At 41.6% G+C, this 16917-nt stretch overlaps 1 protein-coding gene across 11 annotated transcripts in view; it reads left to right on the forward strand.

Annotated features, from left to right (window-relative positions):
- The window catches only part of ep400 (E1A binding protein p400), a 244722-nt gene that overhangs the window by 56336 nt on the left and 171469 nt on the right, over nucleotides 1-16917 (forward strand). For 10 of the 11 annotated variants that reach the window (XM_072240806.1, XM_072240814.1, XM_072240809.1 and 7 more), the window contains one exon: nucleotides 7413-7535. The exons of the other annotated variant lie outside the window; for it this stretch is intronic. In XM_072240806.1, the coding sequence (XP_072096907.1) occupies nucleotides 7413-7535 (123 nt within the window). The remainder of the gene's footprint in view (nucleotides 1-7412; nucleotides 7536-16917) is intronic. 11 annotated transcript variants of the gene reach the window in all.

A 16917-nucleotide genomic window follows, 5' to 3' on the forward strand; every position in this document is an offset into this window, starting at 1 on the left:
TAATAGCCAGTAGCGTTTTTCGATCATAGCAAAAGACCTGGAGATGAAGTGTGTCTGAGCGCGACGTCATCTTGGTCAATTTAGAACCGCAGGATGTTTGAAACCACAGGAGCAAAACAGTTCTGAATTGTGTTGCTGCTCATTTCTCGCCAACTATCAGTAACAAAAATCACAGGAGGGAACAGAGATCAATGGAGGAAATCCTGCTGTTTTCTCCATTAGCTTTTGTTCTTTAAGAACTGTCCCAAATAAGCAGCTGTCCAATTAAGCAATAGCCCAATTAACCAGAACCTACTATTGGAACTCTGTTTATTTTCTGTTCTTTGGGGTTCTTCTGGCAGTCAGGAATGACAAACAGTCTTCATGAAGATTTCAGTTTATTTTAAAGTGCAAACAAACATACATATACTAAATAAACTAAACAAAGCTGAGGAGGAACAATGTTAAGAGGTGAATGGATGTGAAGACAAAGAAATAAAGGTGGTGCCTCTGTAAAATCCATCACTTTTATGGATAGGTTAAGAAATTCTTTGGATAGGGATAAACTAGTTAGAGGCTACGTAATTAAAACAATTACATCATGTGGATAATGTGCTAGTACTTAGCCAGTGAAAAATGAGAAAGGTGATAAACCGTTAGTTTAGCTGCTATACCGCTTTCTCCCAGTGAGTGGGGATGAACCACCACATATTGTGAAAAAAACACGAGTTGTTAAAAAGTAAATCTTATAAAAAGTATTATTTAAGAAAGCAGTGGTTTCCAATACTACTGAACTTCAATAGTTCAGTGCCTATGAGCATCTGCATTTTGGAAACTAAAAAAGAGGGAGGAGATTGTGTGTATATGGGGTAGAAACTGTCAGTCCTCAGCAATCGACCAACTGTAATCCTTTCTTTTATTGCCCTTCCTACTCAGCCATTTAGTCCAGCTTTGGAAGAAGCTGTGTTTTAGAGTAATTCAAGTTCATGCAAATGCAAATTAGCATTGTTAGAGTTACTCTAATAATCATTATGTTTTACCAAGGTATCAGCCATGGTATGCTGGTTGTGGTTACCAAAGTGTTCTTTCCCAGCTGACTGTTCCACAGACTTGTAGACCAATCCTGTATTGAATCCTAGGATTAGCTGATTTGTAGTTATTGAACTTAAGATCAGAGTTAAAGTGTCCTTGAATGATAGATCACTATTCAAATTTGCTTTATCATGAGTATATAGCATTAATCTTACATTTTTAAGTGTCTGTTAGAGGATGTACTTTAATGTTTCAGTACAGTAAAATTATTTGATAGGTATATTGATATTCCCAGTTTATGGCAGAGTTAATTCAGAATCAGACTAAGGTTTAATATCACCGGCATATGTCATGAAATTTATTGTCTTTGTAGCAGCAGTACAATGCAATACATAATAATCGAGAAAACGACCATGAATTAGCTTCTGTACCTCTTTCCTGAGTGGTAGCAATGAGAATAGGCATAACCTGGGTGATGGGGGTCCTGAATGATGGATGCTGCCTTTTTGAGGCATTGCTCCTTGAAGATGTCCTGTATGCTATGGAGGCTGGTGCCTGTGATGGAGCTGACTAAGTTTACAACACTCTGAAGCTTATTTCAGTCCTGTGCTCCCCCCGCCCCCATACCAGATAGTAATGCAGCCAGTTAGAATGTTCTCTATGGTACACCTGTAGAACTTTTAGAGAGTCTTTGGTGACATCGCGAATCTTCTCAAACTCCCAATGAAATATGGTGGTTGTTGTGCATTCTTTGTAGCTTCATCAATATGTTGGGTCCAGGAAAGATCCTCAGAGGTATTGACAGCCAGGAACTTGACATTGCTCACTCTCTCTATTTCTGATTCCTCAATGAGGACTGGTGTATGTTCCCTCGTCTTTATTCTCTGGTGTGTAGGAGAATGATAGAAGTATAAAAAAATTATGAGGGGTATAGATAGGGTAAATGTAAGCAGGCTTCTTCCACTGAGGTTGGGTGAGAATAGAACTAGAGGTCATGAGTTAATGGTGAAAGGTGAACTGTTTAAGGGGAACATGAGGGAGAACTACATGCAGAAGAGTGAGAGTGTGGAACGAGCTGCCCGTGGAAATGGTGGATGAAAGATCGATCTCAACATTGAAGAGAAGTTTGGATAGGTACCTGGATGAGAGGGGTATGGAGGTGCAGGTCGATTGGACTAGGCAGATTCATAGTTGAGCATGGACTATTAATACTGTTCTAGGACTCTTATGAACTGTTGTACAGTGAAAAAATGGCTGTTTTGCAGAACCTAGGATGTCACAATTAAGACAGAGAAGCTTCCAGTGTGGTAATTCTTGTTGATATCTATGTACAAGATCTATTGACAAGACGATAGAACGATAAAGTTGAGGTAGATCTATTTTCACATTAAATAGCAATAATGATTGGGGTGGTTCTGATACCTTACATTATTACTCTTACCTCCTGTAGCTTGTCAGTCCTCTGTGACCTTGACTTCGTGCTCTGTGCTAGTGCTAATGCTAATGTTTAGTATGATCTTACCCCCTTTGTATTTGAGGTACTTCTTCAGTGCATGTTTCTGTTTGCTTGCCCAGTTTCCATCAGTTAGAATACAGTTTCTCTCAGTGGGAGTGAGCTGTGCATGGTCTGGTAAAGAGGTTTCTCTTGAATTTCTTGTTGCATTTGTTGGTGGCCATCTTACAGAGGCACTGTGATAGTGGAGTGGTTAGTGCAACGCTATTACAGCTCTGGGTGTCGGGGTTTGGAGTTCAGTTTCAGTGTTCTCTAAGCAAGTTTGTATGACTCTTACACAAGAAAATCTGCAGGTGCTGGAAATCCCCCTCCCCTCCCCTCCTCTTCTATTCCCCACTCTAACCTCTTAGCTCTTCTCACCTGCCTATCACCTCCCCCTGGGTCCTCTTCTCCTTCGCTTTTCTCTATGGTCTACTCTCCCATCCTATCAGATTCCTTCCTTTCCAGCCTTTCTTTTGGTGTCTTCCCCTTCCTTTCCAGTCCTGATGAAGAGTCTCTGCCCGAAACGTTGACTGTTTACTCTTTTCCATTGGTACTGCCTGGCCTGCTGAGTTCCTCCAGTGTTTTGCGTGTGATGCTTTGTATGCCCCTTCCCATTTGCACATGGGCTTCCTCCGGGTGCTCTAGTTTCTTCCCGCCCAGTGACGTACCAGGGACAGTTAGTAGGTCAATTAGTCACTGTAAGTTGTCCCATGATTAGGCTAGGATTAAATCAGTGGGTTGTTGGGCGTAGCAGCTCATTGGGCCAGGAGGGTCTGTTCCATGCTGTATCTCTAAATAAAATAAAGTTGTGACTTGTAGTTTTGAATCGGTACAGGTGGACATATCTTCTTGAAGGTTGCCTTAACAAAGTTACTACAAAGTTCTGAGGTTCTATTTGTTTCTGGGTTTGAAACTTAAATTAGTGAGTAAATATATATGTCATATATGTCAGCTATGTGTACTTGGGGACAGCTTTAATATATCAATTCAATCACTTCAAGAATAGCCTGTGTAATATGTGTCAATGAATTTACTGTCAGTAAAATGTAAAATGTAACAACTTTTGTGAATGAAATACAAATAATTATTAATGTAAAATGTAGTTGTGAAAGCCATTCCATCTTCTGTATTTCTAGTGTGGCAGGTCTTCGTCTGGTGGATAAAGGGAAACTGATTAAAATAATGTTTAGTTATTGGTTAATAAATAGAGCTTAATGACTTGAAGTGATTTGGCAAATGTTAAGACTGTATAGTGGATTCTGGTTAATTGTGGCATATCAGGACCAGTACATTCTGGCCCAATTAACTGACTGCCCCAATTAGCCAAAGTTTCATGGAAATAGTTAAAAAGGTACAAAAAAAAGACAGGCTACTGCTTAACTAAGTAACAAATTTGAATTGCATTGACTTTATTACTTACATCCCTCAAATACATGAGGAGTTTACGTTATGTCTCAATCTAAATGTGCAATGTGTAATTTATAGTAATTTATAATAAATATTATGTACAACAGGATACTCTGTATAACATAGAAATACAGTTGCGTCAGCATGAATTAAGCAGTCTAATGGCCTGGTGGAAGAAGCTGTCCCGGACCCTGATGATCCTGGCTTTTATGCTGCTATACTGTTCCCGGATAGTAGCAGCTGGAACAGTTTGTGGTTGAGGTGACTCGGGTCCCCAATGATCCTTTGGGCCTTTTTTATACACCTGTCTTTGAAAATGTCCTGAATAGTGGGAAGTTCACATCTACAGATGCGCTGGGCTGTCTGCACTGCGGTTTAGAGTTCCCATACCAGGCAGTGATGCAGCCAATCAGGATGCTCTCAATTGTGTCCATGTAGAAAGTTCTTAGGATTTGGGGACCCTTACCAAACATCTTCAACCGTCATAATGTAAATTATGTATTTACATTAAATACAAAATAAATTAGGACACTATCAATACTACTCCATTACTACAAATCTGTGTATTAGTTCCTAATGGTTATCAGCAGCGGAATTCATCCAATGTATGCTGCTGTGTTCTTTTGATTGACTGTAAATGAACAAAATCAGCGCAGACACTAAGTGCAGATAATAGATTGCCTTCATATAATGTTATCAATGACTGCATCCTTCAAATCTTCATTTTAATTGTAACATTCAAGATGATTGTCGATACCTTCAAACTTTTCGTAGTTCCTAACTTGTTGAAATAGTGAAATCATTCAATTTTCTCACTCGGCTGTTTCTGGCATTTCCAAGCTAAAACTATTCCGAATTGCCTTAACTGCTTATTTCTCTCCAACTATTAGTGACAAAAATCATTGATTTTCAAACACAAGCACAAGCAACTGACTCTATTTCAAACCCACTTGCTCTAAGTATGGTGTGGTGTCTTATTGTCCACGCAAGTGAAGGCAACTAACGCTAGTTAGAAACTGTTCGGCAGCAGTATCCTGCCCCAATTAAACAAAGCAAATCCTGCCAGTTTTCCCAATTTGTTCTTTAAGAGTTGTCCCAAATAAGCAACTGTCGTGATTAACCGATGGTCCAATTGACTGGAATCCACTGTATACAGACAAAATTTCTATAGTTTTAGTGCTGCGAATGTAACCCTTTATCTGAACATTTAATTTAAAACTAAACTATTTTATATATTTTTATCTGCTTTGTAATTTTTCAATTTGCAGTTCCATTTTCTGTTTGCGCAATTAGTTTTTTTGTGTGTAGGGTGTTTGGGGTTTGCATGATTTGTTTTTTTGTGCGTGGGTGTCTTTGATGTTCTTGTTGTCATTTGCGAGATTTGTTTTTTTTTGTGTATGGAGGAGGGTTGATGTTTTTCTTTGAATGGGCTTTCATGGTTTTCTTTGTTTTGTGGCTGCCTAGAGAAGAGGAATCTCAGAGTTGTATACTGCATACATACTTTGATAATAAATGTACCTTGAACCTTGAATATTATTTAGAATCATTCTGCAAAATGGACCAGTTGAGATCTAATCCAAATTTAGTCTCACAGTCTCTGGTTTGTTGAGTCCCTGTGCCTTCCTACAGTAACACAGTGGTTAGCACAACGCTATTACAGCTTGGGGCATTGGAGTTCAGAGTTCAATTCCTGCATCCTCTAAGAAAGTTTGTCCGTTCCTCCCGCTGCTCCAGTTTCCTCCCACAATCTAAATAGAACAGAATTTTATTGTCATTGCTCAAGACAACGAGATTGCGGTGCCACTCTAGTCTGTGCAAAACAGATATTTTCAAAACAGTTAAAGCAGTGCAGCTTAATCTTAAAAAATTCTCATATTTCCATGCAATAAGTGACTTTGATGGTCCATTGCACTCAATGGCCACTAGCAAGTGGGGTGTAGCATTATTCAGCTGCACAGCAGCCCCCGGGAAGAATCTGTTTTTCAGAAGTACTGGTTAGTAGGTTAATAGGTTATTGTAAATTGTCCCACGATTAGGCGAGCGTTAAATCTGTGAGTTGATTAGCGGTGCTGCACGTGGTCCAGAAGGCCCTATTTCGTGCTTTATCTCAGGCCAGCTTTTATCGATGGAGAGCATACTGACATGTGGAATGATAGTGTGGTACTCTAGCTGCAGCAAGGCAGTTCATAAAGCACTCCAACAGATGATTTGGATAGCTCAGCACATCATTGGGATCTGGAGACAATCTACAACTCTCGATGCCAGCAGCATACTCATAACATCACTGAAGACCCATCCCATCCCAGACCCTGTCTGTTCAATCTGTTTTACACGGACTGGAGTAGCACCCAATCTTGTCTTGAGCAATGACGATAAAGTTCTGTTCTATTCTATTCACCCCTCAGTGTATTTTGTTTCAATGAAAAGATTAAAGATGAGCTTTTCTAAAGTTTAGCATTGTTTGTGTCAAATCAAATATGCAAGGATTGTACTGGGCAGCCCAAGTGTCACCCCGCTTCCAGCACCAACATAGAGTGCCCACAACTCACTAGGGGCGTCACGGTAGCGTAGTGGTTAGTACAGCACACCTTACAGTACCAGCAATCCCGGAATCATTTCCCGTCACTGCTTGTAATTCTCCCCATAGCTGCATGGATTTCCTCCCACAGTCCAAAGGTGTACCAGTTGGTAGGTTTGTCCCATGATTAGGATAGGATTAAATTGAAGAATTGCTGGGTGGCTTGGCTCGAAGGGCCGGAAGGGCATAATCCATGCTGTATGTTAATAAATAAAACATAAAATAAATCTATTCATTGTCAAAGCGTGCATAAAGTTCTTTTATTCCACCGTAATAAATAAGTTAACCAAAAATAAATGGGATAAATTGCTGCCTTTATATAGGCGTGATACATATTGGTTTTGTGCATTTAAGTATATTGAAAGGAACTAGTATGCAGGTAGTGGCGATTGGAATCTGTAAAGATCATATTCTAATGTGTATCACGTTACTTGTTTCTTATACAATGCTCTCTTGATAAAACTAATGAATGCTCCTGATAATTTTTTTTTTTAATTTTAAGTTTGGAAAAATCCTAAAGAGCTTCCTCAGATCTTCATGCTGTGGAAAGTGTGACTATGTCACTAGCCGGAGTGCCATTCAGTGAGTGCATTCTGCAAATAATGTGATGTAATAAAGGAATGACCCATTACACCAAAGTACTGATACTTTCAATATATTGCAACCCTTGTTGGAAGGCACCGTTAGTTTGGCCATTGAAAGCATCGTGAACGTGAGATGTTGTGGCTGTACAGTACTTCGCCCTCAGATCATTTGCATATCCTTCAGTTTGTGATTTTTGAAACAGTTAAAGAATTTGGCCAAGAATTGGAAGTCTCATGCATGAACAAGTCCGCAAATGACGTTGAAGGGGAAGTGCTTCAGTGAGTTTTTTTTTTACTGCATAATATTGCGAACTCTGTGTTTTGCTTTTGACTTCAGATCAGAATAAAAGGCCACGGATAGAAGGTGGTCGCCATGGAATGGTTTTCCAGCACACAACTGTGACTACTTTAGGATCTCCAGCTATAGTTCCCTTACAGCAACTCATGCCAACGGTGCAGGGTAAGAGATACCGAACCCATCTTCCACATACATTTGTCTTGTCTCATTTGCAACCACTTTTCTTCCATATTGTCTCATATGTAATCCACCACCAAACTCAATATCGATGCTGAGAGTGAGATTAATTTGTAGTCAGTCTTAATGAGTGTGAGAGTGCCAGTTTTTTTTTAAAGTGCATGCATTTCAGTGATGTTTTCAGCAGGCTAATAGTTTTAAAAGGGGGGCAATATGCAAGAAGTCATAAAACCCTCTCCATCCTTGTTTCTCTCCAGAACCCGTTAGCTGGTGTGTTCTAAGGAGGGCTGAACTATATTGAAAGTATCAGTGAACTATAAATCCAGTATATCAAGTTTTCAAGCATTATGTTGATGCATGGGAATTAATTTCTATTGAACCACATCTGACAGAAATATACTTCTCCTTGTGTGGTTATTAAGTTCAAAGTAAATGTATTAGCAAAGCATATATATGTCACTATATATAGCCTTGAGATTCATTTTCTTGTGGGCATACTCAATAAATCACTGAAATAGTAGCCATAATAGAATCAATGAGGCTGCACCAACTTGGGCATTCAACCAGTGTGCAAAAGACTTAAGGTTCAAAGTTCAAAGTACATCTATGTCACCATATACAAACCTGAGATTCATTTTCCTCTAGGCAAATCTATAGAATAATAACCATAACAGAATCAATGAAGACCATTCAACTAGAGTGCAGAAGACAAACTGTGCAAATACAAAAAAAATAGTAACTAAACAAGCAATAATTATCGAGAACATGAAATAAAGAGTCTTTGAACATGAGTGTGTGAACATTGAAGGTGGGAACATTTCAATGATGGGGCAAGTTAAGCTGAGTGAAATTATCTCCTTTGGTTCAAGAGCCTGATGGTTGAGAGGTAATAACTATTCCTGAACCTGGTGGTGTGAGTTCTGAGGCTCCTGTACCTCCCTTCTGATGGCAGCAGTGACAAGGGAGCATGTCCTGGGGTGGTGGGATCTCTGATGATGGATGCTGCTTTCCTACAATAGTGTTTCATGTAGATGTGCTCACTGGTTGAGAGGGCTTTACCATGATGGACTGGGCTGTATCCACTACTTTTTGTAGGATTTTCCATTCAAGAGCATTGGTGTTCTCATACCAGGCCATGATGCAGTCAGTCAGTATACTCTCCACCAGACATCTATAGAAGTTTGTCAGAGTTTTAGATAAGCATTTTATTATTTTTAAGCAATGTACACAAAATGCTGAAGGAACTAACTCAGCAGGCATCTATGGAAAAAAGTGCAGTCAACGTTTTGGGCTAAGATTTGGCGGCATAATTAGCATAACTAAAATAAACAGCAGTGAATTATGTAAGCCCTCTTAGAAGCCTGCTACAGTCACTTTTAAGTCCTATGATACCTTTACCGTGAGAAAAAACTGGAATGCTATCGCAGTTAAAAAAGATGAGCCTCACACAGCGTGGTCTGGTCAAGACCCTGGAGAGACTTGCTCTGGAGCTGCTCCGGCCTATAGTCAGGCCACACTTAGATCCCCTCCAGTTCGCCTACCAGCCCTAACTAGGAGTTGAGGATGCCATCGTCTACCTGCTGAACTGTGTCTATGCCCACCTGGACGAGCCAGGGAGCACTTTGAGGGTCATGTTTTTCGACTTCTCCAGTGCATTCAACACCATCTGCCCTGCTCCGCTGGGGGAGAAGCTGACAGCGATGCAGGTGGATGCTTCCCTGGTGTCGTGGATTCTTGATTACCTGACTGGCAGACCACAGTACGTGTGCTTGCAACACTGTGTGTCCAACAGAGTGATCAGCAGCACTGGGGCTCCACAGGGGACTGTCTTGTCTCCCTTTCTCTTCACCATTTACACCTCGGACTTCAACTACTGCACAGAGTCTTGTCACCTTCAGAAGTTTTCTGATGACTCTGCCATAGTTGGATGCATCAGCAAGGGAGATGAGGCTGAGTACAGGGCTACAGTAGGAAACTTTGTCACATGGTGTGAGCAGAATTATTTGCAGCTTAATGTGAAAAAGACTAAGGAGTTGGTGGTAGACCTGAGGAGAGCTAAGGTACCGGTGATCCCTGTTTCCATCCAGGGGGTCAGTGTGGACATGATGGAGGATTACAAATATCTGGGGATACGAATTGACAATAAACTGGACTGGTCAAAGAACACTGAGGCTGTCTACAAGAAGGGTTAGAACCGTCTCTATTTCCTGAGGAGACTGAGGTCCTTTAATATCTGCCGGACGATGCTGAGGATGTTCTATGAGTCTGCGGTGGCCAGTGCTATCATGTTTGCTGTTGTGTGCTGGGGCAGCAGGCTGAGGGTAGCAGACACCAACAGAATGAACAAACTCATTCGTAAGGCCAGTGATGTTGCGGGGATGGAACTGGACTCTCTCACAGTGGTGTCTGAAAAGAGGATACTGTCTAAGTTGCATGCCATCTTGGTCGATGTCTCCCATCCATTACATAATGTACTGGGTGGGCACAGGAGTACATTCAGCCAGAGACTCATTCCACCGAGATGCAACACGGAGCGTCATAGGAAGTCATTCCTGCCTGTGGCCATCAAACTTGACAACTCCTCCCTTGGAGGGTCAGACACCCTGAGCCAATAGGCTGGTCCTGGACTTATTTCATAATTTACTGGCATAATTTACATATTACTATTTAACTATTTATGGTTCTATTACTATTTATTATTGGTGCAACTGTTACGAAAACCAATTTCCCCCGGGATCAATAAAGTATGACTATGACTTATGACAATTACTAAATGCATTCCTCTGTAATTTGATACATGCTGCATTAAAAATAACAAGAGAAAATCTGCAGATACTGAAAATCCAAGCAACACACACAAAACGCTGGAGGAACTCAGCAGCCCAGGCAGCAACTATGAATAAAAGTATAGTCGATGTTTCAGGCCGAGACCTGCCGGCACTTGATTTAACTTGTGAGGTCATAAAACTTATTTATTTATTTGGAGAAACAGTGCAGAACAGGACCTTCCAGCTCTTCCAGCAGCCCCCGATTTAACCCTAGACTAATCACAGGATAATTTACAATGCCCAATTAACCTACTAACTAACCTGTACGTCTTTGGACTGCGGGAGAAAACCAGAGCAACCAGAAGAAATACATGCGGGCACGGGGAGGATGTACAAATTCCTTAGAGAGGACGTTGGAGTTGAACTTTGACCTCTGATACCCCGAGCTGTAATGATGCCGCGCTGACTGCTACAGAAGCACGTTATGTACGGCTAAAAATTCTAAGCTTAATTGGCTTGATTGAGTTGTAAAGTAAATAGATTCTTTTTTTGTGATGTTCTCTCTTACCCTTCCTTCAGTCACTGAAGCCTGTGTGTTATTAATTAATAGAGTAACTCACATCAATAACCACTCAAACATAACATTTAGTTATTCTAATTATGTTAATTGAGTAGTCAAAAGTCTCTGCATTACCTATCTTTTCTCACAACTTTTCTTACTTTGTTAAGTTCATTGGGCGCCAGTGGGTGGGTTAGAGGGAAGGATATTCTGCATTTCAGAGACACGATTCAGGTCAGTGGTTCAGTGATGAGGGTGTGCTATACTGTTAAAGGGTGCTGTCTGTAGGATATATTAAAGCCTGTCTACCCTTGAGTACATGTAAAACACCTTCTGGCAGCAGTTGAACCGAAAACCAGCCCATGCAAAAGCTGCTGAACCAAATAAGTAAAAGAAGGGAATGCTTCACTTTGCGCTGACTAATGGTTAGCTTTATTTGTCACATGTACATTGAAATATACAGTAAAGTACGTTGTCTGTGTCAATGACCAACACACTCCGAAAATATGCTCAGGGCAGCCCATGAATGTTGCCATGTTTCCCACGCCAACATAGCATGCCCACAACTCGCCCTAACCTAGGGGTTCCCAACCTTTTTTATACCATGGACCAATACCACTTAGCAAGGGCTCCACATACCCCAGGTTGGGAACCCCTGCCCTAATCATACATCTTTGGAATGTGGGAGGAAACCGGAACCCCAGAGGAACCCCATCCAGTCATGGGGAGAACGTGCAAACTCCTGACAGACAGCCGCAGGAAGTGAGCCCCAAACTGTGATTACTGCCACTGTAGAGCGTTTTTGATGGAGGGGCGGTGCGGGGAAGGTTAGTGCTGTAACTTTCATCTGAATAACAAATTTCACTCTTTGTATTTGTTGTGGCCCAAGGATGATGATTGACTTGATGGATATTCAACTAAATTCTGTTTCTCCTATTCTTTCAGCATTTGGACAGACTTCAAGTCTGTTAAATGTTCTTGCGTGAATCGTTTTGGCTCTTATTTTGATCCATTAAACAGCTTTAATACTGGTCAGTTTCCATGGTGAAGATCAGGTAAAAAGGAAGTGTATGGAACTGCATTTGGGTGGTTCACACCAAGACACGGATCTTCCTGACAGAACCACTCAGCCTGATGCACTTTTCAACAAGTCACTGCACACTGATTCAACTAGGGTGCCAGCTTTAAGAGGTTGCACTCCTTGCCTGCCAGTGTCAGCACACAGTGTAACTGCCACAGAGAAGTCAAGAGGCTGCAGGTGACAAAGATGTGAATCATGAAAGCGCGTAACATCATGAATGAAATGGACTGTTTGTCCACTCTCATCAGGGAGGAGGTTATGTAGCATCCATGCCAGGACCACCAGACTCAAAAACAGTTACTTTCCCCAAGCAGTAAGGCTGATTAGCACCTCCCACCAACTCCACCACGACTTTATTATTTCCCATCAATCCATTGTACATCCCAGTTTGGCAAAAGAATAAATCAGGGAAGGTAGTGCACCCGTGGCTGACAAGGGAAATTAGGGATAGTATCAATTCCAAAGGAGAAACGTACAAATTAGCCAGAAAAAGCGGCTCAACTGAGGACTGGGAGAAATTCAGAGTCCAGCAGAGGAGGACAAAGGGCTTAATTAGGAAAGGGAAAAAAGATTATGAGAGAAAACTGGCAGGGAACATAAAAACTGACTGTAAAAGCTTTTATAGATATGTGAAAAGAAAAAGATTGGTTAAGACAAATGTAGGTCCCTTACAGACAGAAACAGGTGAATTGATTATGGGGAACAAGGACATGGCAGACCAATTGAATAACTACTTTGGTTCTGCCTTCACTAAGGAGGACATAAATAATCTTCCGGAAATAGTAGGGGACAGAGGGTCTAGTGAGATGGAGGAACTGAGGGAAATACATGTTAGTAGGGAAGTGGTGTTAAGTAAATTGAAGGGATTAAAAGCAGATAAATCCCCAGGGCCAGATGGTCTGCATCCCAGAGTGCTTAAGGGTGCAGCCCAAGAAATAGTGGATGCATTAGTGATAATTTTTCAAAACTCTTTAGATTCTGGACTAGTTCCTGAGGATTGGAGGGTGGCTAATGTAACCCTGCTTTTTAAAAAAGGAGGGAGAGAGAAACCAGGGAATTATAGACCGGTTACCCTAACATCGGTGGTGGGGAAAATGCTAGGGTCAGTTATCAAAGATGTGATAACAGCACATTTGGAAAGCAGTGAAATCATTGGACAAAGTCAGCATGGATTTGTGAAAGGAAAATCATGTCTGATGAATCCCAGAGAATTTTTTGAGGATGTAACTAGTGGAATGGATAGGGGAGAACCAGTGGATGTGGTATATTTGGATTTTCAAAAGGCTTTTGACAAGGTCCCACACAGGAGATTAGTGTGCAAACTTAAAGCACACGGTATTGGGGGTATGGTATTGATGTGGATAGAGAATTGGTTGGCAGACAGGAAGCAAAGAGTGGGAATAAACAGGACCTTTTCAGAATGGCAGGCAGTGACTAGTGGGGTACCGCAAGGCTCAGTGCTGGGACCCCAGTTGTTTACAACATATATTAATGACTTAGATGAGGGAATTAAATGCAGCATCTCCAAGTTTGTGGATGACACGAAGCTGGGCAGCAGTGTTAGCTGTGAGGAGGATGCAGGGTGACTTGGATAGTTTAGGTGAGTGGGCAAATTCGTGGCAGATGCAATTTACTGTGGATAAATGTGAGGTTATCCACTTTGGTGGCAAAAACAGGAAAACAGATTATTATTTGAATGGTTGCCGATTAGGAAAAGGGGAGGTGCAACGAGACCTGGGTGTCATTGTACACCAGTCATTGAAAGTGGGCATGCAGGTACAGCAGGCGGTGAAAAAGGTGAACGGTATGCTGGCATTCATAGCAAGAGGATTTGAGTACAGGAGCAGGGAGGTACTACTGCAGTTGTACAAGGCCTTGGTGGGACCAGACCTGGAGTATTGTGTGCAGTTTTGGTCCCCTAATCTGAGGAAAGATTCTTTCCATAGAGGGAGTACAAAGAAGGCTCACTAGATTGATTCCTGGGATGGTAGGACTTTCATATGATGAAAGACTGGATCGACTAGGCTGATACTCGTTGGAATTTAGAAGATTGAGGTGGGATCTTACTGAAACGTATAAAATCCTAAAGGGATTGGACAGGCTAGATGCAGGAAGATTGTTCCCGATGTTGGGGAAGTCCAGAATGAGGGGTCACAGCTTGGGGATAAAGGGGAAGCCTTTTAGGACCGAGATTAGGAAAAACATCTTCACACAGAGAGTGGTGAATCTGTGGAATTCTCTGCCACAGGAAACAGTTGAGGCCAGTTCATTGGCTATATTTAAGAGGGAGTTAGATATGGCCCTTGTGGCTAAAGGGATCGGGGGTATGGAGAGAAGGCAGGTACAGGGTTCTGAGTTGGATGATCAGCCATGATCATACTGAATGGCGGTGCAGGCTGGAAGGGCCGAATGGCCTAGAAACCATAGAAAACTATAGAAAAACTGCAGCACAGAAACAGGCCTTTTGGCCCTTCTTGGCTGTGCTGAACCATTTTCTGCCTAGTCCCACTGACCTGCACACGGACCATATCCCTCCATATACCTCCTGCACTTATTTTCTATGTTTCCATAAGCTATTGCGCGCGTGCGTGCGTGTGTGTGTGTGTGTGTGTGTATGTATGTATTACACATACAATGAAAGGAGCCCAGTAGGAAATGGTTCCACTGTGGCCTGAAGATTCCTTATTCATTCAAAGAATACACAAATAAATTTTATGTCATCACAGGGTGCCACGGGAGCAGTGGTTAGCGCGACGCTATTACAGCTTGGGGCAATGGAGTTCAATTCTGACATTAACTGTAAGGTTTTGTTTGTATGTTCATCTCCATGAACACGTGGGTTTCCTCGGGGTGCTTTAGGTGACTTTTTAAAACCTGTTATTTTGGAAACATTTTATGTTTGCGTGATTACTTAAGAGATGTGAGTTACTCTATTAATCATAGGCTTCAGTGACTGGAGGAAGGGTAAGAGAGAACATCACAAAAAAAGAATCTATTTACTTTACAACGCAATCAAGCCAGTTAAGCTTAGAATTTTTAGCCATACATAACGTGTTTCTGTAGCAGTCAGCGCGGCATTATTACAGCTCGGGGCATCAGAGTTCAAAGTTCAATTCTTCTTTAAGTCTTCTTTAAGGAGTTTGTACGTTCTCCCTGTGACCGCATGGGTTTCCTCTGGGTGCTCCAGCTTCCTCCCACAGTCCAAAGACGTACCAGTCAGTAGGTTAATTGATCATTGTAAGTTATCCTATGATTGGTCTAGGGTTAAATTGGGGGTTGCTGGATGAGCTGAAAGGTCCTGTTCAGTGCTGTATCTCCAAATAAATAAACAAATTTTATGACCTCACAAGTTACATCAAATGAATGATTTTATTATTTATTAGATTATGCTGTTATTCATTGATGAATTATGATCAGTGTAAATGTTTCTACAAAAAGGAATCTGAATCATTCTTCGGGATAATCATTATTGGAGTGTAGAGAGCTTTGTTGGGATGGGAGCTGAGTTTCTTGTGAAGGAAGTCACAAATAAACCATGCAGTCAGCGCATTCTCTGTCACGTCTGGGAGATGAGACTGTTTTGGTGAAATTTCTACATACAGGCATTCCATGTCCTCCAGAGCCTCTTGCTTCTGCTACTCTTAAGTTGCACATCAACTCCAGCATCCCTCCTAGATCTGCAGATTAATTTTCCTCTGCCCCCAGTTGCTGTTTAAAAACCATAAGACCGTAAGCATGGGTGCAGAATTGGGCTATTCGCCCATCAAGTCTGCAGACTCACCACACTCTGGCTGTTTTATTATCTCTTTCAACCCCCATTTTCCTGCCTTCTCCTCATAACCTTTGATGCTCTGATTAATCAAGAACCTATCAACCTCCGCTTTAAATATACTCAATGACTTGGCTTCCATAGCTGCCTGTGGCAATGAAATAAACAGATACACCACTCTCTGGCTAAAGAAATTACTCCTTATCTCTGTTATAAAAGAATGCCCCTCTTTTCTGTGGCTGTGTCTTCTGATCTTAGACTCCCTCACTATAAGAAACATCTTCTCCACATTCACTCTACGTAAGCCTTTGAATGAGATCCCCCATCATTCTATTAAACGCCAGCGAGTGCAGGCCCAGAGTTATCAAACGTTCCTCATACAGTAACCCTTTTTAACCCTTTCATTCCTGGAATGACTTGCGACCCCTTTTTTTCTGATTGTTGGGATGGGCAGCATAGAGCACACAATGGTAAAATATCTGCAGCTGCTGAACGTGTATTACAGGATGCCTCTGTATTTTGCAGGTACTGGACTCTCATTCTCAGTAGCATGCACTGTCCTTTGTAACCCTTTTGCTGGCACTCAGCAACTGTGGTAAACTTGCAAGTTGGTGTCAGGAGACGTTTACTAGACTCTGTGCTGAACTAAGGGTCTGTGGATGGGCTCCCTTTTTGTTTCAGAATGCTGTATGCTTGCATTTATTGTTAGCATGATTTGTTTTTATTCTCTGCACATTGGTGTTTGATGGTCTTTTTTCATGGCTTTTGTGTTTCTTTGTTTCGTGGCTGCCTGTATGGAAATGAATCTCAAGGTTGTATAAAACATAGAACCATAGAACCATAGAAACTACAGCACGGAAACAGGCCTTTTGGCCCTTCTTGGCTGTGCCGAATCATTTTCTGCCTAGTCCCACTGACTTGCACACGGATCATATCCCTCCATACACCTCCCATCCATGTATCTGTCTAATTTATTTTTAAATGTTAAAAAAGAACCCGCATTTACCACCTCGTCTGGCAGCTCATTCCATACTCCCACCACTCTCTGTGTGAAGAAGCCCCCCCTAATTTTCACTTTAAACTTTTCCCCCCTCACCCTTAACCCATGTCCTCTGGTTCTTTTTTCTCCCCTTGCCTCAGTGGAAAAAGCCTGCTTGCATTCACTCTATCTATACCCATCATAATTTTAT

Source organism: Mobula birostris, chromosome 22 (assembly GCF_030028105.1).
Source record: "Mobula birostris isolate sMobBir1 chromosome 22, sMobBir1.hap1, whole genome shotgun sequence".
Taxonomy (NCBI): domain Eukaryota; kingdom Metazoa; phylum Chordata; class Chondrichthyes; order Myliobatiformes; family Myliobatidae; genus Mobula; species Mobula birostris.